The 27027-nt window shown below is 39.2% G+C and overlaps 1 protein-coding gene across 1 annotated transcript in view; it reads right to left on the bottom strand.

Moving 5' to 3' along the window:
* The window catches only part of CFAP91 (cilia and flagella associated protein 91), a gene marked incomplete at its 5' end in the record, with an annotated part of 159101 nt that overhangs the window by 131480 nt on the left and 594 nt on the right, over window positions 1-27027 (bottom strand). Inside the window, 3 exons of the mRNA XM_082625711.1 lie at window positions 908-991; window positions 1966-2123; window positions 2626-2702. Of these exons, the coding sequence (XP_082481837.1) occupies window positions 908-991; window positions 1966-2123; window positions 2626-2702 (319 nt within the window). The remainder of the gene's footprint in view (window positions 1-907; window positions 992-1965; window positions 2124-2625; window positions 2703-27027) is intronic.

Here is a 27027-nt window from a genome sequence, read left to right on the forward strand (position 1 = left end):
AGCCCAGGAGATTCAGTAGATACAAGGTAGAGCTAGTGAATCTGCATTTTTAATAAACATCCCAGTGTGTTCTCTGAAGATGGGAAACAAGCCATACTCTGAGAAAACAGTGCCCTATACTTGGGCTTCAGCTGGTCATTAGTCCCCAGCAACTTCTCAAGTTCCCTGAGATATTCTGAAATTCCCAATGATTTACTTTAAAAAATTTCCCCCCAAAAGTCTAGGAATTGAGTATAGTATATTAAGAATTTAACATTTCTCTGAAAAAAATCAGCATAATGTGGACTACAAGTTTACTTTTCTCAAATGAGCTTATGTAGATATAATATCAAGACTATTTTGCTAAGTCGGATAGGACCTATAGGGAAATCCTCATCTTATTTTAATCTGATCTGAGTGTATGATTATCACATGAGTATTACTCACAAATGAAACAAAGTGAATCTTTTGATCATGTTGGTTTTGGCAACATTCACACAAAGAGAGCAAATTTCACCTATTTGCCCTCTTTTAACACTTTCCCCTGCACTATGGCTGTCATGGTGTCTTTGCTCTATCTCACTTCATTTGATAACTTCATTTTGTTCTCAAATATACATTCTTATTTGCAATTAGTACCTCTAATGTCAGGCAGACTTAGTTGGAACCCCAACTCTACCACTTGCTAATTTATGTGACCTTGAGCAATTTACTTCTCCTCTCTTGGTCTCAGCCTTCTTACTGGTAAAATGGGGATAATATATCTTATCCTGTATTTCAGTTCTGAAAATTGATATTGTATATATTGTAAAGCACTTATAAAGTGATGCCTGGCACACCACATGCACTTAAAATGAGAGCTGCTATCATTATTACAAAGTGGTCTCTAACAATACTAGGGCTCATATTCACAGTAACTATTTTCTACCTTTCAAAATATTTATAGCGATTCTTTCCAGTAACATCAGGATCTTCATAAACTTCTTTAGGCATCTTAAAAGAAGTGTCAGTTCTAAAATGAAGCAGGAAAACATTATTCAAGTCTAACATATAATTTCCAATTCATATTTATATGTCTATAAAGTAGGGGATACACAGGGTAGCTCAGACTGAGAGCAAAGTCTTCTATAACATGCATCTTACTGTTCTACATCTCAGACTAGAATAGTTACTTTCCCTGAGCCAGGAAATCAGGAGCCAACAAGTGGAACTGAAAGCTAATAAATGAGTAGACTTATGAAATCTCACATACAAAACTATCCACTTTTAGTTAATAGCACATGAGAATTACAAAATTTTTAAAAATGAAGTTTTATGTCTAGGCTGTAAGGTAGTATTTTAAAAGAAATTTACTAGGTATGAACTTGTAAATATTCCTTAAAAGAATAAGCAGTTCAAGAGATCTGTCTCTGAAGGTGCCTTGGCTGCAAGTCTCCAAAAAGTGTATTTGGATACTAGCAGAAAAGTACACTTGCAATTTCTAAGATGAATCAAAGAAACAACAAACGCATTCACTTCTACCTTTGGTGGTAAGTTATCACTTAATATACATATGCACTCCAACCTTTGGAGAACATCTACTAACCAATAAACCTATAACCATTGCTCCTGAATCAGGCTTGTTTCGGTCAAAGGGCTTAAGAAAGAGAATTTGAGCTCAATTGATCTAGGTATAACATCACAACTGTACTTTTTTTTTAAGATTTTTTTTGATGTGGACCATTTTTAAAGTCTTTATTGAATTTGTTACAATATTGCTTCTGTTTTATGTTTTGGTTTTTTAGCCACAAAGCATGTGGGATCTTAGTTCCCTGACCAGGGATCGAACCTGCACCCCCTGCATTGGAAGGCGAAGTCTGAACCACTGGACCACCAGGGAAGTCCCTGTATATTTTAAAATAATACAGAATGAATAAATAAAATTTTTAAGAAGAAAAATGCATTCATTAAAAACATGAGTAGCAGCTGAAGTTACCTGACACTTACACAGCAAGTTTCCGGAGGGCTTCTTTGTGTCTCTCCTCATGTCCCTTCCAGTCCCGACTGATGAATGATGGAACAGGATCTGCCTTGCTCCAATATACAGAATATCTTGGATAATGAAACAGGCTACTGAACATGGTTCTATACCTGGGAACCCTTCTCTAATGTTAGGACAGGAAGGCAGGGGAAAAAAGGACAAAATTATATCATCAGATTTTCTAAAGTACTTTACTACTGCAAACTTTTTAAAGGCACAAAACAGTGTGTATGATATCGGCTATTGGTATATGCATAGACTATCTCTAGAAGGGTACTCAAGAAACTGATGCTAATGGATGATTATGTGAAGAGGGCTAAGGGTAGCATTTACTTTATACCATATAAGCTTTTGTACTATTTGAACTCTTTCAACACAGGCATATATTACTTTTCTCATTGAAATAACTTAGGTTATAATGGGTCCTTTATTCACTATTAGTTAGTTAATCCTCACATTGGGCCACAAGTATTAAGATACTTTGTCCCCTGGTAATCGTGGCAAAGTAATTTCTGCAGAATATAAAATCCATTGGAGATTTCGTGATTAGTCAATCTGATCAGTGAGTTAGCCAAACTAGATGGTTCAGGTCCATTAGGCTACCTTAGTGGATAAATAAGACCTACCAGTTTGCTTCGAATCAGGGTCGCCTGAATATTTGCCTGGTTGTGGTCTTTCTCACTTGACATGATAAACAATGGATCTGTGAAATAAACAATAAGGTAGTATAAGGAATAGAACATATCTACTCCTAGGCAGAAAATAATAGTAAAGAAATATAATTTCTTGGGCTTTCCTGGTGGCGCCGTGGTTGAGAGTCCGCCTGCCGATGCAGGGGATGCGGGTTTGTACCCTGTTCCAGGAAGATCCCACATGCCGTGGAGCGGCTGGGCCCATGAGCCATGGCCGCTGAGCCTGCGCATCCGGAGCCTGTGCTCCGCAATGAAAGAGGCCACAACAGTGAGAGGCCCGCGTACCGCAAAAAAAAAAAAAAAAAAGAAATATAATTTCTTAATTGGAAAACAAATTAGAAAACTTAGATATTGCCTAATTCTGCAGCAGCTCATAGCCTTATTACTCTACCACCAGTGAGGGTCTATGAGATGCATTTCTTTTCTGTGTATTCCAAAGTCAGTTAATAGAATCAGAATGCAAAAAGAAGGCTGAACATGTTTTCAAGCACCATAGCCTAAATAGGTTCTCTTCTCTCCTATGAACAAACCACCTTCTGGGTCTGGATAGTCCTGGAAATACTGCAAGAAGAAAGACCATGTATATATACACAACACCCATTTCCAAGGGAAAGAAACAATAACTTTGGGCACTATCTCCCATATTCAGTCCACAGGAGAGATACAAACTCTTAACAGTGTATCACCCATAACTGGTAGACAGGGTAAGAAAATGTCATTCTCTAATAAGAGATAAAGAAGATCAGCTATTTTTAGAATTCACCCCTTAAGATGAGACTAAGTTATTTTTCCCAGTTCAAAAAAGATTGCCCTGCTGCTATAAGTATGGGTTTGTTAGATATATCTCTAAAGTGACAAAGAATATTCATGATTGATTATACTATGCCTTAAAATCAAACAATTTGACATTAAGTTCACAAGCAATCTTCAGATACAGACTTATCAAGTAGACATCTCTTGAGAAACAAATACCCTGACCAAATAGTCTACACATCTTGGTAACATATATTTCTCCGCAGAAATTATTAAATTGGTATTGTGATTTAGAAATAAATCTCTTTTGAATTTAGATGATATAAGTCAATTTCCAGAACCTAATGACTCCTCAGTTACCCAGTTGAAGACGAACAGCACGACTTCAACCACTGACCCAGTGATTTCTTTTAAATCATTTAAAATAAGAGTATGTAGAAATTTCACTTTGTCCTGTACTATTTCCAATATATCAGAGGTGTTGAAGCTATAGTCATTCTTCTGTTTAAACAGGTGCATTCATTCTGTCTTCAAATTCAGTAGCCTATAATTTGAGGCCATAAAATCTGGTCTCTTCATTCCTAATCAGCCCAGTTTCCATCACTTCTCAACTCGATATCATTGGGTCAGTGGTTGCAATTGTGCTGGTCAACTGAAATTAATTTAACCCACATTTCTCCTAAGTCTGAATAATAAATAATAAACCATTCTCCTCTTATTTCCATAAGGAGTGTGAAAACATGATATCTACAGGAACATTTTTACATCTATAAAAGATAATGACACAATACTCTATGATTTGTGACTACACATTCTACAACATAGCCTAAAACAGTGCTCAAAATCAGTGCTCAAATGGCAGTGGAGAGGTCTCTGAGATGCCCAAGTAATAGCAGTCACCAGGTCATTACTTGCTTACTCCTAGACAGTTATTAAGTGCTTTATGTGCAATATTCCGTTTAATCCTCAAAAAACCCAATGAGGTCGGCACTAGGCCTCCATTTTATAGAAAAGGAAACCAAGGCTTCAAGAAGTCAGCAACTGGGGGGATCAAAATGGTGGAGTAGGAGTACATGGAGCTCACCTTCCCCCATAAACACATCAAAAATATATCTACGGCCTTCCCTGGTGGCGCAGTGGTTGAGAGTCCACCTGCCGATGGAGGGGACACGGGTTCATGCCCCGGTCCGGGAAGATCCCACATGCCGCCGAGCGGCTAGGCCCGTGCGCCATGACCGCTGAGCCTGCGCGTCCAGAGCCTGTGCTCCACAACAGGAGAGGCCACAAAAGTGAGAGGCCCACGTACCGCAAAAAAAAAAAAATATATATATATATATATATATACATACATGTGGAACAATTCTCAATGAAAACTAACTGGAAACTGGCAGAAGAACTGCTATACAACCAAAGCTGCAATAAAGATCTCCATACAACTGGGTATGATGGGAAAAAAAGGGTATCAGATCAGGACCTGTATCCCTGGGAGGGATCTGAAAGGAAGAAAAGGTCCACATGGGTGGACCTTCACTCTGGGGAGTGAGCAGATCAAGCCACAGTTTGGGCATCCAATTCCTGGGATTCCTGCACAGAGGAGTAAAGCCCCCTTGCCTGCTGGGAAATTCACTGAGACAGACAGAAAGACTGAAGAAGCCTAGACTCTACTCGATAGGAGTGCACGTGTGCTGGCTTGCTAACAATCAGGGATGAGAGAGCCTTGCACTGGTGGCTGCCACCTCACCGCACTTCCCAATCCAAATGGGCGAATGCCCTAGCCCCACTCAGTCCACACCACAGCTTGGCATGAGATCTGGGCAGAGACCTGGTCTAGCTATGCAGAGACACACCAGAGGGCCTGGGAGGTTATCAGGGTTGGGGGGCCCTGCAGAGCCCACTATAAGTGCACGCACAGGGGCAGTGGATCTAGCTGGGCAGAAATTGTCAGCGTGTGTACCTGGTGGCACCACAAGAGTGTGAAGGGGCTAAGTACTGAATCTCAGGCAGACAGGCCCTGGGCAGGGGTATGCAGCAGTTCATTTCCCAGCAAGAGAGCCCAGGCTCCGCCCACTCCACACCACAGCTTAGCACTACATCTGGGGAAGAACAGTCCTGGGAAAAGACTGCCACAGAGGCAGCCCAGATCTCAGGCAGCAAAGCAGCCAGCTCAACTCCTGCAACCACAACCTGACTGCCAGCCCCAGCCTAGCAAATGCCCCAGCCCCACCCACTCCACAACCACAGTCCTGCACTAGATCTGGGATGAACACCACAGAGAAAGGGACGTGAACTTGGACTGCTTCTGAGTGGAACCACGGATGCCCACACAGGTGGTGTACAGGTCTTCTGTGACCACATGGGCCTCATTTCCTTCAGGATTTACCTCCCTTGGGGCAGGGTGCACACTCAAGGGCTATGGAGCCTGATCAAACCCAACCCTCAGGCCATCTATTCCAACAACTGGGGAGCAGGCCCCACCCCCAAAAGTACGGTGACAGCCACAGAGCAGAGAGGAAGCCCTGCCTCACATCCAGCACAGGCTCTAGATGTGACAACACCAAGCACACCCCCTATCAAGGGGGTAACGACCAGCACACCCTGAGGAAAAATGTGGCTGGTATCCATACCAAAACCAGCCGTTGCACCAAACATACTGGAGACATACCGTCTTTGCAGGGTCAATCCCACATAAAAAAACCCCTTCAAGACCACAGTAGATAGCTGTTTCTCCTAAATTCATAGACAGAGAAAGTTAAGTAAAATTAAAAAGCATAGGAACTATTTCCAATCAACAGAACAAGAGAAATCCCCTGAAAGAACAAATAATGAAACAGACCTCACCAGTCTACTAGACCTTGAGTTCAAAAAGAAGGTAATAAAAATGCTAAAGGAATTAAGAAAGATTATCAATAGAAATGCAGATCACTGTAACAAGGAACTAGAAACTATAAAGATGAACCAATCAAAATTAGACAATTCAAATGCTGAGATAAAAACCAATCTAGAAGCAATGAATAGCAGACTAAATGACACAGAAGAATGAATACGTGATCTGGAAGATAGAATACTGGAAACTAATCAATCAGAACAGCAGACAGAAAGACAAATGAAAAAAATAAAGGCAACAGGGCTTTCCCGGTGGCGCAGTGGTTGAGAGTCCACCTGCCGATGCAGGGGACATGGGTTCATGCCCCTGTCCGGGAAGATCCCATATGCCGCGGAGTGGCTAGGCCCATGAGCCGTGGCTGCTGAGCCTACACGTCCGGAGCCTGTGCTCCGCAATGGGAGATGCCACAACAGTGAGAGGCCCGCATACTGCAAAAAATAAATAAATAAAATAAAGGCAACATACAAGATCTATGGGATAATATGAAGTATGCCAACCTACACATAATAGGGGTTCTAGAAGGAGAAGAGAGAGAGAGAAGGGGATCAAGAATGTATTTGAAGAAATTATGGCTGAAAATTTCCCAAACCTAAATAAGGAAACAGATATCCAGGTACAGGAAGCAAAGAGGGTCCCAAACAAGATGAACAAAAACAGACCCACACCAAGACATATCATAATTAAAACAGCAAAAGTTAAAGATAAACAGAGAATTCTAAAGGCAGCAAGAAAAAAACAAAGAGTTAGTTACAAGGAAAACCTCATAAGGCTATCAGCTGATTTCTCTACAGAAACTTTGCAGGCAAGAAGGGAGGGCCATGGTATAGTCAAAGTCCTGAAAGGGAAAAAACTGCAACCCAAGATACTCTACCCAGCAAGATTATCATTCAGAATAGAAGGAGAGGTTTAAAAATATCTCAGGGGCTCCCTTGGTGGTGCAGTGGTTGAGAGTCCGCCTGCCAATGCAGTAGACACGGGTTTGTGCCCCAGTCCAGGAAGATCCCACATGCTGCGGAGCAGCTAGGCCCATGAGCCATGGCCACTGAGCCTGCGCATCCGGAGCCTGTGCTCTGCAACAGGAGAGGCCACAACAGTGAGAGGCCTGTGTACTGCCAAAAAAAAAAAAAACAAAACTCTGACAAGCTAAAACTAAATGAATTCAGCAGTACTAAACTTACCCTAAAGAAATATTGAAGGGTCTTCTCTAAACAGAAAAGAAGCAAGAAACTATAGGAAAGGCAAATATATGAAAGGATTAAATATCATTTAAATAAGCCAGTACATAGATTAAAAAATATTTTGTAAAAGCGACTATAACTACAATTAACAGTAAAAGGATAAGCATGAAGATGTAAAATAGGGCATCAAAATCACAACATGTGGGGGAGGGGAGTATAAAAATGTAGATCTTTTAGAATGTGTATAACTATAAATTTAAAGCAAGTGGATATCGTTGTGGGTCAACATACTTGAATTCTATGGTAACCACAAATCAAAAACATACAATAGGGGGACTTCCCTGGTGGTGCAGTGGTTAAGAATCTGTCTGCCAATGCAGGGGACATGGGTTCGATCCATGGTCCGGGAAGATCCCACATGCTACAGAGCAACTAAGTCTGTGTGCCATAACTACTGAGCCTGTGCTCTAGAGCCTGTGAGCCACAACTACTGAGCCCACGTGCCGCAACTACTGAAACCTGCACACCTAGAGCCCATGCTCTGCAACAAGAAAAGCCACCACAACAAGAAGCCCATGCACTGCAACAAAGAGTAGCCCCTGCTCACCACAACTAGAGAAAACCCGCATGCAGCAATGAAGAACCAACGCAACCAAAAAACAAAAACAAAAAACACAGATTCACAAAATCCAAAAAGAAAGGAACTCAAGAATACTACAAAAGAAAATAATTAAACCACAAAAGGAAAAACAAAAAGAATACATGAACAAAGAAGAACTACAAAAACAACCAGAAAACAAGGTTTAAAATGGCAATAAGTACATACCTATCAATAATTACTTTAATTGTTGATGGACTAAATACTCCAATCAAAAGACATAGAGTGGGGACTTCCCTGGTGGTGCAGTGGTTAAGAATCTGCTTGCCAATGCAGGGGACACAGGTTTGAGCCCTGGTCCAGGAAGATCCCACATGCCATGGAACAACTAAGCCCATGCGCCACAACTACTGAGCCTGCACTCTAGAGCCTGCAAGCCACAACTACTGAGCCCACGTGCCACAACTACTGAAGCCCGTGCACTTAGAACCTGTGCTCCACAACAAGAGAAGTCACCGCAGTGAGAAACCCAAGCACTGCAGTGAAGAGTAACTCCCACTCGCCTCAACTAGAGAAAGCCTGCATGCAGCAATGAAGACCCAACTCAGCCAAAAAAAAAAATAAAAAGAATAAAATAAATTAAAAAACAAAAGATGCTAGCAAACTGATTCCAACAATACATTAAAAGGATCATACACCATGATCAAGTAGTATTTATCCCAGAGATGCCAGGATTTTTCAATATCTGCAAATCAATCAGCATGATACACCCTTAACAAACTGAAGAATAAAAACCATATGAACATCTCAATAGGTACAGAAAAAGATTTTGATAAAATTCAACATCCATTTATGATAAAAACTCTTCAGAAAGTGGACACAGAGGGAACCAACCTCAACATAATAAAGGCCATATATGACAAACCCACAGCTAACAACATACTCAATGATGAAAAGCAGAAAGTATTTCCTCTAAGATCAGGAAGAATACAAGGATGCCCACTGTCACCACTTTTATTGAACAGAGTTTTGGAAGTCCTAGCCACAGCAATCAGAGAAGAAAAATAAATAAAAGGAATCCAAATTAAAAAGAATAAGTAAAACTGTCATTGTTTGCACATGACGTGATGTTATACATAGAAAATCCTAAAGACGCTATCAGAAAACTACTATAGTTCATCAGTGAATTTGGTAAAGTTGCTAGATACAAAATTAATGTACAGAAAACTGTTGCATTTCTATACACTAACAAGGCAATATCAGAAAGAGAAATTAAGGAAACAATCCTGTTTATGTTATATCAAAAAGAATAAAACACCTAGAAATAAACCTACCTAAGGAGGCAAAAGACCTCTACTCTGAAAACTATAAGACACTGATGAAAGAAACTGAAGATGACACAAAAACAGATGGAAAGAATGAAACAGATGGAAACAGATGGAAAAACCATGTTCTTGAATTGGAAGAATCCATATTGATAAAATGACCATACTACCCAAGGCAATCTACAGATTCAATGCAAGCCCTATGAAATTACCAATGACATTTTCACAGAACTAGAAAAAAATTTTTTTTTAATTTGGATGGAAACACAAAAGACCCCAAATAGCCAAAACAATCTTGAGAAAGAAGAACAGAGCTGGAGGAATCACACTCTCTGACTTCACACTATACTACAAAGCTCCAATAATCAAAAGAGTATGGTACTGGCACAAAAACAGACATACAGATCAATGGAACAGAATAGAGAGCCCAGCAATAAACCCATACACCTACAGGCAATTAATCTATGACAAAGGAGGCAAGAATATACAATGGAGAAGAGACAATGTCTTCAATAAGTGGTCCTGGGAAAACTGGACAGCTACATGTAAAAGAATGAAATTAGAACATTCTCTAACACCATATACAAAAATAAACTCAAGATGGATTAAAGACCTAAGTGTAAGACCAGATACTATAAAACTCCTAGAGGAAAACATAGGCAGAAGACCCTGACATAAATCATAGCAATATTTTTCTTGGATCCATCTCCTAGAGTAATGGAAACAAAACCAAAAATGGGACCTAATTAAACTTAAAAGCTTTTGCATAGCAAAGGAAACCATAAACAAAACAAAAAGACAACCTACAAAGTGGGAAAAAATATTTGCAAATGATGCTACCAACAAGGGATTAATTTCCAAAATACACCAAGAGCTCATATACTTTAATACCAGAAAAACAAACAGCCCAATAAAAAGTGACCAGAATACCTAAGTAGACATTTCTCCAAGAAGGCATGGCCAACAGGCACATGAAAAGATGTTCAATATCACTAATTATTAGAGAAATGCAAATCAAAACTACAGTGAGGTATCACCTCACATCAGAATGGCCATCATTAACAAGTCTACAAATAATAAATACTGGAGAGGGTGTGGAGAAAAAGGAACCCTCCTACACTGTTGGTGGGAATGTAAAGTTGTGCAGCCACTATGGAGAACAGCATGGAGGTTCTTTAAAAACCTAAAAATAGAGTTACTGTATGATCCTTAAATCCCACTCCTGGGCATTTATCTGGAGAAAGCTCTAATTTGAAAAGATACATGCACCCCAAAGCTCATAGCAGCACTATTTACAATAGCCAAGACCTGGAAGCAACCTAAATGAACATCAACAGATGAATGGATAAAGAAGATGTTGTATGTGTGTGTATGTGTGTGTGTATATATATATATATATATATATGTATATACAATGGACTATTACTCAGCCATAAAAAAGAATGAAATAATGACATTTGCAGCAACATGAATGGACTTAGAGATTATCTATCATATTAAGTGAAGTAAATCAGGCAGAGAAAGACAAATATCATATGATATCACTTATATGTGGAATATTAAAAAAATGATACAGGGCTTCCCTGGTGGCGCAGTGGTTGAGAGTCTGCCTGCCGATGCAGGGGACACGGGTTCGTGCCCAGGTCCAGGAAGATCCCACATGCCGTGGAGTGGCTTGGGCCCGTGAGCCATGGCCGATGAGCCTGTGTGTCTGGAGCCTGTGCTCCGCAATGGGAGAGGTCACAACAGTGAGAGGCACGTGTATGGCAAAAAAAAAAAAAAGACACAAATGAACTTATTTCCAAGACAGAATCAGACTCACAGATGTAGAAAACAAACTTATGGTTACCAAAGGGGATAGTGTGGGAGGGGAGGGGAGAGATAAATTAGGAGTTTGGGATTAACATATATGCACTACTATATATAAAACAGATAAACAAAAAAGACCTACTGTATTGCACAGGAAACTATATCCAATATCTTAGAATAACCTATAAAAGAAAAGAATCTGAAAAAGTATATATGTGTGTGTATATATATATGTATCTGAATCACTTTGTTGTACATCTGAAACTAACACAACATTGTAAATTAATTCTACTTAAATTTTTTAAATGGTTAAAAATTTTAATTAAAAAAAATTTTTAAGAAACGATGAGGAGGCTTCCAGGGAAGATGGCAGAAGAGTAAGACGTGGAGATCACCTTCCTCCCCAAAGATACATCAGAAATACATCTAGACGTGGAACAACTCCTACAGAACACCCACTGAACGCTGGCAGAAGACTTCAGACCTCCCAAAAGGCTTGCCCCGCACTCCGTGCCCCTCCCTCCCCCACAGCCTGAGTGAGCCAGAGTCCCCAAAGCGGCTCCTCCTTTAACCCCGTCCTGTCTGAGCGAAGAACAGATGCCCTCCGGTGACCTACACACAGAGGCGGGGCCAAATCCAAAGCTGAGACCCGGGAGCTGTGAGAAAACAGGAGAGAAAGGGAAACCTCTCCCAGCAGCCTCAGAAGCAGCAGATTAAAGCTCCACAATCAACTTGATGTACACTGCATCTGTGGAATACATGAATAGACAATGAATCATCCCAAATTGAGGAGCCATGTGGATGAAATGTTCTTGGTGCTGAAGCCAGGAGTCAGTGCTATCCCTCTGAGGTGGGAGAGCCAACTTCAGGACACTGGTCCACAAGAGACCTCCCAGCTCCACATAATATCAAACAGCGAAAATCTTCCAGAGATCTCCATCTCAACACCAGCACCCAGCTTCACTCAACGACCAGCAAGCTACAGTGCTGGACACCCTATGCCAAACAACTAGCAAGACAGGAACACAACCCCACCCATTAGCAGAGAGGTTGCCTAATATAATAAAAAGTCCACAGACACCCCAAAACACACCACCAGACGTGGACCTGCCCAACAGAAAGACAAGATCCAGCTTCATCCACCAGGACACAGGCACTAGTCCCCTCAACCAGGAAGCCTACACAACCCACTGAACCAAACTTAGCCACTGGGAACAGACACCAAAAGCAACAGGAACTACGAACCTGCAGCCTGCAAAAAGGAGACCCCAAACACAGTAAGATAAGCAAAATGAGAAGGCAGAAAAACACAGCAGGTGAAGGAGCAAGATAAAAACCCACCAGACCTAACAAATGAAGAGCAAATAGACAGTCTACCTGAAAAAGAATTCAGAATAATGATAGTAAAGATGATCCAAAATCTTGGAAATAGAACAGACAAAATGCAAGAAACAGTTAACAAGGACCTAGAAGAACTAAAGATGAAACAAGGAATGATGAACAACACAATAAGTGAAATTAAAAATACTCTAGATGGGATCAATGGCAGAATAACTGAGGCAGAAGAACGGATAAGTGACGTGGAAGATAAAATAGTGGAAATAACTACTGCACAGCAGAGGAAAGAAAAAAAAATGAAAAGAACTGAGGATAGTCTCAGAGACTTCTGGGACAACATTAAACGCACCAACATTCGAATTATAGGGGTTCCAGAAGAAGAAGAGAAAAAGAAAGGGACTGAGAAGATATTTGAAGAGATTATAGTTGAAAACTTCCCTAATATGGGAAAGGAAATAGTTACTCAAGTCCAGGAGGCACAGAGAGTGCCATACAGGATAAATCCAAGTAGAAATATGCCAAGACACATATTAATCAAAGTGTCAAAAATTAAATACAAAGAAAACATATTAAAAGCAGCAAGGCAAAAACAACAAATAACACACAAGGGAACCCCTATACGGTTAACAGCTGATCTTTCAGCAGAAACTGCAAGCCAGAAGGGAGTGGCAGCACATACTTAAAGTGATGAAGGAGAAAAACCTGCAACCAAGATTACTCTACCCAGCAAGGATCTCATTCAGATTTGATGGAGAAATTAAAACGTTTACACACAAGCAAAAGCTGAGAGGGTTCAGCACCACCAAACCAGCTTTACAACAAATGCTAAAGGAACTTCTCTAGGCAAAAACACAACAGAAGGAAAAGACCTACAATAACGAACCCAAAGTAATCAAGAAAATGGGAATAGGAACATACGTATCGATAATTACCTTAAATGTAAATGGACTAAATGCTCCCACCAAAAGACACAGATTGGATGAATGGATACAAAAACAAGACCCACATATATACTGTCTACAAGAGACCCACTTCACACCTAGAGACACATCCAGATTGAAAGTAAGGGGATGGAAAAAGATATTCCATGCAAGTGGAAACCAAAAGAAAGCTGGAGTAGCAATACTCATATCAGACAAAATAGACTTTAAAATAAAGACTACTAGAAGAGACAAAGAAGGACACTACATAATGATCAAGGGATCGATCCAAGAAGAAGATATAACAATTGTAAATATTTATGCAACCAACATAGGAGCACCTCAATACATAAGGCAAATACTAACAGCCATAAAAGTGGAAATCGACAGTAACACATTCATAGTAGGGGACTTTAACACCCCACTTTTACCAATGGACAGATCATCCAAAATGAAAATAAATAAGGAAACACAAGCTTTAAATGATACATTAAACAAGATGGACTTAATTGATATTTATAAGACATTCCATCCAAAACAACAGAATACACATTTTTCTCAAGTGCTCATGGAACATTCTCCAGGATAGATCATATCTTGGGTCACAAGTCAAGCCTTGATAAATTTAAGAAAATTGAAATTGTATCAGGTATCTTTTCCAACCACAACGCTATGAGACTACATATCAATTACAGGAAAAGATCTGTAAAAAATACAAACACATGGAGGCTAAACAATACACTACTTAATAACGAAGTGATCACTGAAGAAATCAAAGAGGAAATTAAAAAATACCTAGAAACAAATGACAATGGAGACACAACAACTCAAAACCTAAGAGATGCAGCAAAAGCAGTTCTAAGAGGGAAGTTTATAGCAATACAATCCTACCTTAAGAAACAGGAAACATCTTGAATAAATAACCTAACCTTGCACCTAAAGCAATTAGAGAAAGAAGAACAAAAACACCCCAAAGTTAGCAGAAGGAAAGAAATTATAAAAATCAGATCAGAAATAAATGAAAAAGAAATGAAGGAAACTATAGCAAAGATCAATAAAACTAAAAGCTGGTTCTTTGAGAAGATAAACAAAATTGATAAACCATTAGCCAGACTCATCAAGAAAAAAAGGGAGAAGACTCAAATCAATAGAACTAGAAATGAAAAAGGAGAAGTAACAACTGACACTGCAGAAATACAAAAGATCATGAGAGATTACTACAAGCAACTCTATGCCAATAAAATGGACAACCTGGAAGAAATGGACAAATTCTTAGAAATGTACAACCTGCCGAGACTGAATCAGGAAGAAATAGAAAATATGAACAGAGCAATCACAAGCACTGAAATTGAAACTGTGATAAAAAATCTTCCAACAAACAAAAGCCCAGGACCAGATGGCTTCACAGGCGAATTCTATCAAACATTTAGAGAAGAGCTAACACCTATCCTTCTGAAACTCTTCCAAAATATAGCAGAGGGAGGAACACTCCCAAACTCATTCTACGAGGCCACCATCACCTTGATACCAAAACCAGGCAAGGATGTCACAAAGAAAGAAAACTACAGGCCAATATCACTGATGAACATAGATGCAAAAATCCTCAACAAAATACTAGCAAACAGAATCCAACAGCACATTAAAAGGATCATACACCATGATCAAGTGGGGTTTATTCCAGGAATGCAAGGATTCTTCAATATACGCAAATCAATCAACGTGATACACCATATTAACAAACTGAAGGAGAAAAACCATATGATCATCTCAATAGATGCAGAGAAAGCTTTCGACAAAATTCAACACCCATTTATGATAAAAACCCTGCAGAAAGTAGGCATAGAGGGAACTTTCCTCAACATAATAAAGGCCATATATGACAAACCCACAGCCAGCATCGTCCTCAATGGTGAAAAACTGAAACCATTTCCACTAAGATCAGGAACTAGACAAGGTTGCCCACTTTCACCACTCTTATTCAACCTAGTTTTGGAAGTTTTAGCCACAGCAATCAGAGAAGAAAAGGAAATAAAAGGAATCCAAATTGGAAAAGAAGAAGTAAAGCTGTCACTCTTTGCAGATGACATGATACTATACATAGAGAATCCTAAAGATGCTACCAGAAAACTACTAGAGTTAATCAATGAATTTGGTAAAGTTGCAGGATACAAAATTAATGCACAGAAATCTCTGGCATTCCTATATACTGATGATGAAAAATCTGAAAGTGAAATCAAGGAAACACTCCCATTTACCATTGCAACAAAAAGAATAAAATATCTAGGAATAAACCTACCTAAGGAGACAAAAGACCTGTATGCAGAAAATTATAAGACACTGATGAAAGAAATTAAAGATGATACAAATAGATGGAGAGATGTACCATGTTCTTGGATTGGAAGAATCAACATTGTGAAAATGACTCTACTACCCAAAGCAATCTACAGGTTCAATGCAATCCCTATCAAACTACCACTGGCATTTTTCACAGAACTAGAACAAAAAATTTCACAATTTGTATGGAAACACAAAAGACCCCGAATAGCCAAAGCAATCTTGAGAATGAAAAATGGAGCTGGAGGAATCAGGCTCCCTGACTTCAGACTATACTACAAAGCTACAGTAATCAAGACAGTATGGTACTGGCACAAAAACAGAAAGATAGATCAATGGAACAGGATAGAAAGCCCAGAGTTAAACGCATGGACATATGGTCACCTTATCTTTGATAAAGGAGGCAGGAATGTACAGTGGAGAAAGGACAGTCTCTTCAATAAGTGGTGCTGGGAAAACTGGATAGGGACATGTAAAAGTATGAGATTAGATCACTCCCTAACACCATACACAAAAATAAGCTCAAAATGGATTAAAGACCTAAATGTAAGGCCAGACACTATCAAACTCTTAGAGGAAAACATAGGCAGAACACTCTATGACATAAATCACAGCAAGATCCTTTTTGACCCACCTCCTAGAGAAATGGAAATAAAGACAAAAATAAACACATGGGACCTAATGAAACTTAAAAGCTTTTGCACAGCAAAGGAAACCCATAAACAAGACCAAAAGACAACCCTCAGAATGGGAGAAAATATTTGCAAATGAAGCAACTGACAAAGGATTAATCTCCAAAATTTATAAGCAGCTCATGCAGCTCAATAACAAAAAAACAAACAACCCAATCCAAAAATGGGCAGAAGACCTAAATAGACATTTCTCCACAGAAGATATACAGACTGCCAACAAACACATGAAAGGATGCTCAACATCTTTACTCATTAGAGAAATGCAAATCAAAACTACAATGAGATATCATCTCACACCAGTCAGAATGGCCATCATCAAAAATCTAGAAACAATAAATGCTGGAGAGGGTGTGGAAAAAAGGGAACACTCTTGCACTGCTGGTGGGAATGTGAATTGGTACAGCCGCTATGGAGAACGGTATGGAGGTTCCTTAAAAAATTACAAATAGAACTACCATATGACCCAGCAATCCCACTACTGGGCATATACCCTGAGAAAACCATAATTCAAAAAGAGACATGTACCAAAATGTTCATAGCAGCCCTATTTACAATAGCCCGGAGATGGAAACAACCTAAGTGTCCATCATCGGAAGAATGGATAAAGAAGATGTGGCACATATACACAATGGAATATTACTCAGCCATAAAAAGAAATGAAATTGAGCTATTTGTAATGAGGTGGATAGACCTAGAGTCTGTCATACAGAGTGAAGTAAGTCAGAAAGAGAAAGACAAATACTGTATGCTAACACATATATATGGAATTTAAGAAAAAAAAATGTCATGAAGAACATAGGGGTAAGACAGGAATAAAGACACAGACCTACTAGAGAATGGACTTGAGGATATGGGGAGGGGGAAGGGTAAGCTGTGACAAAGTGAAAGAGCGGCATGGACATATATACACTACCAAACGTGAGGTAGATAGCTATTGGGAAGCAGCCGCATAGCACAGGGAGATCAGCTTGGTACTTTGTGACTGCCTGGAGGGGTGGGATAGGGAGGGTGGGAGGGAGACGCAAAAGGGAGGGGATATGGAAACATATGTATATGTATAACTGATTAAATTTGTTATAAAGCAAAAAAATAAAATAAATTAAAAAAAAAAAAAAAAAAAAAGAAACAGGAAACATCTTGAATAAATAACCTAACCTTGCACCTAAAGCAATTAGAGAAAGAAGAACAAAAACACCCCAAAGTTAGCAGAAGGAAAGAAATTATAAAAATCAGATCAGAAATAAATGAAAAAGAAATGAAGGAAACTATAGCAAAGATCAATAAAACTAAAAGCTGGTTCTTTGAGAAGATAAACAAAATTGATAAACCATTAGCCAGACTCATCAAGAAAAAAAGGGAGAAGACTCAAATCAATAGAACTAGAAATGAAAAAGGAGAAGTAACAACTGACACTGCAGAAATACAAAAGATCATGAGAGATTACTACAAGCAACTCTATGCCAATAAAATGGACAACCTGGAAGAAATGGACAAATTCTTAGAAATGTACAACCTGCCGAGACTGAATCAGGAAGAAATAGAAAATATGAACAGAGCAATCACAAGCACTGAAATTGAAACTGTGATAAAAAATCTTCCAACAAACAAAAGCCCAGGACCAGATGGCTTCACAGGCGAATTCTATCAAACATTTAGAGAAGAGCTAACACCTATCCTTCTCAAACTCTTCCAAAATATAGCAGAGTTAGGAACACTCCCAAAGTCATTCTACGAGGCCACCATCACCTTGATACCAAAACCAGACAAGGATGTCACAAAGAAATAAAAGTACAGTCCAACATCACTGATGAACATAGATGCAAAAATCCTCAACAAAATACTAGCAAACAGAATCCAACAGCACATTAAAAGGATCATACACCATGATCAAGTGGGGTTTATTCCAGGAATGCAAAGATTCTTCAACATATGGTAATCAATCAACGTGATACACCATATTAACAAATTGAAGGAGAAAAACCATATGATCATCTCAATAGACGCAGAGAAAGCTTTCGACAAAATTCAACACCCATTTATGATAAAACCCTCCAGAAAGTAGGCATAGAGGGAACTTTCCTCAACATAATAAAGGCCATATATGACAAACCCACAGTCAACATCGTCCTCCATGGTGAAAAACTGAAACCATTTCCACTAAGATCAGGAAAAAGACAAGGTTGCCCACTCTCACCACTCTTATTCGACATAGTTTGGAAGTTTTAGCCGCAGCAATCAGAGAAGAAAAGGAAATAAAAAGAATCCAAATTGGAAAAGAAGAAGTAAAGCTGTCACTGTTTGCAGATGACGTGATACTATACATAGAGAATCCTAAAGATGCTACCAGAAAACTACTAGAGCTAATCAATGAATTTGGTAAAGTAGCAGGATACAAAATTAATGCACAGAAATCTCTGGCATTCCTATACACTAATGATGAAAAATCTGTAAGTGAAATCAAGAAAACACTCCCGTTTACCATTACAACAAAAAGAATAAAATATCTAGGAATAAACCTACCTAAGGAGACAAAAGACCTGTATACAGAAAATTATAAGACACTGATGAAAGAAACTAAAGATGATACAAATAGATGGAGAGATATACCATGTTCTTGGATTGGAAGATTCAACATTGTGAAAATGACTCTACTACCCAAAGCAATCTACAGATTCAATGCAATCCCTATCAAACTACCACTGGCATTTTTCACAGAACTAGAACAAAAAATTTCACAATTTGTATGGAAACACAAAAGACCCCGAATAGCCAAAGCAATCTTGATAACGAAAAATGGAGCTGGAGGAATCAGGCTCCCTGACTTCAGACTATACTACAAAACTACAGTAATCAAGACAGTATGGTACTGGCACAGAAAAAGAAAGATAGATCAATAGAACAGGATAGAAAGCCCAGAGATAAACCCACACACATATGGTCACCTTATCTTTGATAAAGGAGGCAGGAATGTATAGTGGAGAAAGGACAGCCTCTTCGATGAGTGGTGCTGGGAAAACTGGACAGGGACATGTAAAAGTATGAGATTAGATCACTCTCTAACACCATTCACAAAAATAAGCTCAAAATGGCTTAAAGACCTAAATGTAAGGCCAGAAACTATCAAACTCTTAGAGGAAAACATAGGCAGAACACTCTATCACATAAATCGCAGCAAGATCCTTTTTGACCCACCTCCTGGAGAAATGGAAATAAAGACAAAAATAAACAAATGGGACCTAATGAAACTTCAACCTTTTGCACAGCAAAGGAAACCATAAACAAGACCAAAAGACAACCCTCAGAATGGGAGAAAATATTTCCAAATGAAGCAACTGACTAAGGATTAATCTCCAAAATTCATAAGCAGCTCATGCAGCTCAATAACAAAAAAACAAACAACCCAATCCAAAAATGGGCAGAAGACCTAAATAGACATTTCTCCACAGAAGATATACAGACTGCCAACAAACACATGAAAGAATGCTCAACATCTTTAATCATTAGAGAAATGCAAATCAAAACTACAATGAGATATCATCTCACACCAGTCAGAATGGCCATCATCAAGAAATCTAGAAACAATAAATGCTGGAGAGGATGTGGAGAAAAGGGAACCCTCTTGCACTGCTGGTGGGAATGTGAATTGGTACAGCCACTATGGAGAACACTATGGAAGTTCCTTAAAAAACTACAAATAGAACTACCATATGACCCAGCAATCCCACTACTGGGCATATACCCTGAGAAAACCATAATTCAAGAAGAGTCATGTACCAAAATGTTCATTGCAGCCCTATTTACAATAGCCTGGAGATGGAAACAACCTAAGTGTCCATCATCAGATGAATGGATAAAGAAGATGTGGCACATATATACAATGGAATATTACTCAGCCATAAAAAGAAACGAAATTGAGCTATTTGTAATGAGGTGGGTAGACCTAGAGTCTGTCATACAGAATGAAGTAAGTCAGAAAGAGAAAGACAAATACAATATGCTAACACATATATATGGAATTTAAGAAGAAAAAAAAATGTCATGAAGAACCTAGGGGTAAGACAGGAATAAAGACACAAACCTACTAGAGAATGGACTTGAGGATATGGGGAGGGGGAAGTGTAAGCTGTGACAAAGCGAAAGAGAGGCATGGACATATATACACTACCAAACGTAAGGTAGATAGCTAGTGGGAAGCAGCCGCATAACACAGGGAGATCAGCTCGGTGCTTTGTGACCACCTGGAGGGGTGGGATAGGGAGGGTGGGAGGGAGACGCAAGAGGGAGGGGATATGGGAACATATGTATATGTATAACTGATTCACCATTATAAAGCAGAATCTAACACACCATTCTTAAGCAATTATAGTCCAATAAAGATGTAAAAAAAAAAACATGGAATTCATTTGCTTAAAGTAGCTACAATTACTGAATTAAATACAAATGTAGGGCCAATTAAAAAAAAGAAAAGATGAAGAGAATATTTTACTAAATACGAGAAGAAAGAGCTAAAGAGAATTGAAAGTTTTCCCTCTGGGAGGTAATAATCAAAAGGGCAGGATAGGGCTTCCCTGTGGCGCAGTGGTTGAGAGTCCGCCTGTCGATACAGGGGACACGGGTTCGTGCCCCAGTCTGGGAAGATCCCACAGGCCGTGGAGCGGCTGGGCCAGTGAGCCATGGCTGCTGAGCCTGCGCGTCCGGAGCTTGTGCTCCGCAACGGGAGAGGCCACAACAGTGAGAGGGCCGCGTACCACAAAAAAAAAAAAAAAAAGGGGCAGGATAGTGTGGGGAAGAGAAGTGCTGTTTTGTTTGTTTCTGGTTTTGGTATGTTTGGATCAGCCACTTCATTTACATGATTTCATAAACTTGTAATTTGCAGATGTCTGGAACTCTTGCCAACTTGTTTCCTATCAACTAACCAGAGCAAGAATTTCTGTTTTGGCTCAACCAAGCTGCAGTCCAAGCAGCAGGCACAGCCCAGTGTCTTTTTACCTCATGTCTGCACCAAGTGTCCCTCACCTTCCCCTTAGTTTTTCTCTGTGACCTGGAGACGTGAATATCCATGGGAAATGCATATCACCTTCACATGTCTCTTACTGAGGATACATAAAGCAAAGTTTTAACCAAAGAGAGACAGAAGCCAGCAGGTAAATTCTCCTTTCACTCTAGGGCTGGATTATCGATAGGCAAAGTAACACATACCGCTTCTCAGAAAAATGGTTTTACTTTTACTTGATACAAACTTTGTGGTAATCACCCTGGTAACACATGGTTTTATTTTCTCTCTGACATTCCCTGTCTCAGTCACATTTCCCTATCTCTGGTTTCTTTTGGATTGTACTTCTTAATAAAGTAGTAGCCTATGAACGTTTACCTCAAGGTCTGCTTTTGGAAAAGCCCACAGGAAAACAGCTGATATCAGGGGGGAAAAAATAGAAAAAGAAGAACAAACAAAACCCAAAGTCAGAAGAAGGAAGGAAATAATAAAGATCAGCGAGGAAATAAGATAGAGATAAAATAACCATAGAAAAGATCAATAAAACCAAGTGCTGTTTTTTTTGTTTTTGTTTTTGTTTTGAAAGGAGGAACAAAATTGACAAACGTCTAGCCAGGCTCACCAAGAAGAAAAGAGAGAGGACCCAAATAAATAAAATAAGAAATGAAAGAGGTGAAATACCAACTGACACCACATAAATACAAAAACCCTTAAGACAATACTATGAACAGTTATATGCCAACAAATTGGACAACCTACAAGAAATGAACAAGTTTCTAGTAACATAGAGCCTGCCAAAGCTGAGCCAAGAAAAAACAGATAATTTGAACAGACCAATCGTTGAGGTGAAATAGAATCTGTAATTAAAAAAAAAACAAACTCCCTCCACATTGTAAATTAATTCTACTTAAAAAACAAAACAAAACAAAACTCCCTCCAAAGAAAAGTCCAGGTCAAGATGAGTTCACTCGGGAATTTACCGAACTTACAAAGAAGAATTTATACCTATCCTGCTCAAACTGTTCCAAAAAATTAAGAGGAGGGAACACTCCCAAAGTCATTCTGTGAAGCTACCATCACCCTGATAGCAAAACCAGACAAAAGCCACTACCAAAAAAAGAAAACTACAGGCCAATATCTTTGATGAATATAGATACAAAAATCCTCAACAAAATATTAGCAAACCAAATCCAACAATACATAAAAAGGATCGTACACCATGATCAAGCTGGATTCATTCCAGGGTAGCAAGGATGGTTCAACATACACAAATCAATCAATGTGATAAACCACATTAACAGAAGGAAAGACAAAAACCATATGACCATCTCAATACACACAGAAAAATCATTTGACCAAATTCAACATCCATTCATGATAAAAACTCTCACCAAAGTGGGTATAGAGGGAACATATCTGAACATAATAAACCACAAACCCACAGACAACATAAAAGTCAATGGTGAAAAGCTGAAAGCCTTCTCACTAAATTCAGGAACAAGAAAAGGATGCCCACTCTCACCACCTTTATTCAACATAGTATTGGAAGCCCTAGCCATAGCAATGAGACAAGAAAAAGAAATAAAAAAGTATCCAAATTGGAAGGGAAGAAGTAAAACTGTCACTATTTGCAGATGGCATGAGACTCTATATAGAAGACACTAAAGTATCCATACAAAAACTATTAGAACTAATAAATGAATTCAGCAAGGTAGCAGGATACAAGATTAATATACAGAAATTTGTTGCATTTCTTTAGACTAACAATTAAATATCAGAAAGTTTTAAAAAATCCCATTTAAAATTGCATCAATGAAAAAATATCTAGGAATAAACCTAACCAAGGAAGTAAAAGACCTGTATGCTGGAAACCATAAAACATTGATAAAGGAAACTGAAGATGATTCAAAGAAATGGAAAGATATCCCATGCTCCTGGAGTCGAACAGTCAGTATTGTTAAAATGGCCATACTACCCAAAGCAATCTACAGATTTAATACAATCCCTATCAAAATACCCATAACATTTTTCACACAACTAGAACAAATAATCCTAAAATTTATATGGAACCACAAAAGACACAGAATTGTCAAAGCAATCCTGAGGAAAAAGAACAAAACTGGAGACATAACCCTTCCAGACCTCAAACTATTCTACAAAGCTACAGTAATCAAAACAGCATGGTATTGGCACAAAAACAGACATATAGATCAACAGAACAGAATACAGAGCCCAGCAATAAACCCCTGTACCTATGGTCAATTAATCTATGACAAAGGAGGCAAGAATATACAATGGAGAAAAGACAGTCTCTTTAACAAGTGGTACTGGGAAAGCTGAACAGCTAGCTACATGTAAATTAATGCAATTAGAACACTCCCTCAAACCATTTACAAAAATAAACTCAAAATTATTTAAAGACCTAAATATAAGACATGAAACCATAAAACTCCTGGAAGAGAACATATGGAAAACATCCTCTGACATAAACTGTAGCAATATTTTCTTAGATCAGTCTCCCAAGGCAAAAGAAATAAAAGCAAAAATAAACAAATGGCACCTAATTCAACTTAAAAGATTTTGCACAGTAAAGCAAACCATCAACAAACTGAAGAAACCTGTGGAATGGGAGAAAATATTTGCAAGCAATGTGACCAACAAAGGGTTAATAACCAAAATATACAAACAGCTCACACAACTCAATATCAAAAACAAACGGGGACTTCCCTGGTGGCGCAGTGGTTAAGAATCCACCTGCCAATGCAGGGGACACGGGTTTGACCCCTGGTCCAGGGAAGATCCCACATGCCGTGGAGCAACTAAGCCTGTGTGCCACAACTACTGAGCCTGCACTCCAGAGCCCGTAAGCCACAACTACTGAGCCCATGTGCCACAACTACTGAAGCCCACGTTCCCTAAAGCCTGCGTGCCGCAATACTGAGCCCACGTTCTGCAACTACTGAAGCCCGCACACCAAGAGCCCATGTTCCGCAACAAGAGAAGCCAACGTAATGAGAAGCCTGCGCACCGCAACAAAGAGTAGCCCCTGCTCGCTGCAAAGAGAGAAAGCCCACATGCAGCAATGAAGACCCAACGTGGCAATAAATAAATAAATAGATAGATAGATAAATAAATACCCAATAAAAAATGGGCAGAAGACCTAAATAGACATTTTCCAAAGAAGACATACAGATGGCCAAGAAGCATATGAGAAATTGCTCAACATGACTAAAATGCAAATCAAAACCACCATGAGGTATCACCGCACAGTGGTCAAAATGGCTATCATGAAAAAGTCTATAAATAATAAATTCCTAAGAGGGTGTGGAAAAAAGGGAACCCTCCTACAGTGTTGGTGGGAATGTATAAATTGGTGCAGCCACTATGGAAAACAGTATGGAGGTTCCTTAAAAAAAACTAGAGCTAACATATGATCCACTAATCCCACTCCTGGGTATATATCTGTAAAAAATGAAAACTCTAATTTGAAAAGATACCTGCACCCCAATGTTCATAGCAGCAGTATTTACAATAGCCAAAATATGGAAGCAACCCAGTGCCCATCAGCAGATGATTGGCTTAAGAAGATGTGGTATATATATATTTATATATATATATATATACACACACACACACACAATGGACTATTACTCATCCATAGAAAAAGAATGAAATATTGCCATTTGCAGCAACATGTATGAACCTAGAGAATATTATACTTGGCGAAGTAAGTCAGACAAAGACAAATATTATACAATATCACTTATATGGGGAATCTGAAAAATAATACAAATGAATCTACATACAAAACAGACTCACAGACATAGAGAATAAACTTATGGTTACCAAAGGGGAAAGGGAGGTGGGAGGGATAAATTAGGAGTATGGGATTAACAGATACAAACTACTATACATAAAATAGATAAGCAACAAGGATTTACTGTAAATTAAATATAATAACCTACAATGGAAAATAATCTGAACTATATATATATAAATAACTGAACTACTTTGCTGTATACCTGAAACTAACACAGTATTGTAAATCAACCATACTTTTAAAAAATTTATTAAAAAATAAAGAAGTTGGCAACTTATTGATTGGCAGTTGATTCGAACACCAATCCTTTCGGCTCCCAGGCCTAATGTTATCAAAAGCCCATGAATTTAATGAGGGAAATTTTTCCATGAAAATCATGAAAGAGCCCCTCAGCCAATTTACCCATATTGAAAAAATAATTCTAAGAAGCACAGGAAGTTGTCACAACCAAGTAATGGTGACGATGAGGAAGTGTTTCAAACCCCAAAATATGATGATTACTTTTTGGGAAAACTATAATAAATTGCAGATTCTGGGGGGAAAGAAAGGAGGAAAGAGCTCTTGATAAACCCAGGAAGTACTATAAAATATTTTTGGAAGCTGGGAAAAATATATCATATTTAAAAGACTTTAATTAGTAGGGCAGTAGTGTAGCTACTAGTCCATCAACAAATGTAGATTCAGGGAAGTGACAAAGTATTGTGGGCACTTCGAGTGAGGCACTTGAGAGATACAAAGCATTAAAGTCAAATTAAATGCAAAATTGTATATAAGTGAGGTAAGACTTATAAAAGAATGGTGTTAACTGTAAAGTACTATACAAATGTAAGCAGTCATTACACATTCCCAACACCAGGAAATGGCTGCCCTAAAGATTCCCATCCAAAGGAGACCCTGGGATTCCGAGAGGAGATACCACGTGGTTAAAAGTAGGGTGACAAACGGGCCTCCCTGGTGGCGCAGTGGTTGAGAGTCCGCCTGCCGATGCAGGGGATACGGGTTCGTGCCCCGGTCTGGGAGGATCCCATATGCCGCGGAGCGGCTGGGCCCGTGAGCCATGGCCGCTGGGCCTGCGCGTCCGGAGCCTGTGCTCCGCAACGGGGGAGGCCACAACAGTGAGAGGCCCGCATACCGCAAAAAGAAAAAAAAAAAAAAAAAAAAAGTAGGGTGACAGGGCAAAACTGGGAAAAATCATGCTTTACTGATTATAATTATTATAGTAGTAAATTCAATAATTCAAATAATTCATAATAAATTACATAGCACCTAACATATGTACCAGCACTGAAATAAGTGCTGAGAAGGCTACAAAAATGTATAGAACAAGAACTTAAAGAACTCAGGGAACTTATGGTCCAGTAGAAGAGACAGAACATAAATGAACAATCAGGTCATTAAAATAAACCGGGGCTTTTACTGGCCCAAAGGACCTAGTGGACCTAGTTTATAAGCAACACTTTGATGGATAAGAATAAGCTTTAAAAAAAAAATAAACCTGGGCTTCCCTGGTGGCGCAGTGGTTGAGAGTCCGCCTGCCGATGCAGGGGACGCGGGTTCGTGCCCCGGTCCGGGGGGATCCCGCATGCCGCTCCGCGGCTGGGCCCATGAGCCATGGACGCTGAGCCTGCGCGTCCGGAGCCTGTGCTCCGCAACGCGAGAGGCCACAGCAGTGGGAGGCCCGCGTACCGGCAA

Source organism: Mesoplodon mirus (genome assembly GCF_964341445.2).
Source record: "Mesoplodon mirus genome assembly, chromosome: 6".
In the NCBI taxonomy this organism is placed as follows: domain Eukaryota; kingdom Metazoa; phylum Chordata; class Mammalia; order Artiodactyla; family Ziphiidae; genus Mesoplodon; species Mesoplodon mirus.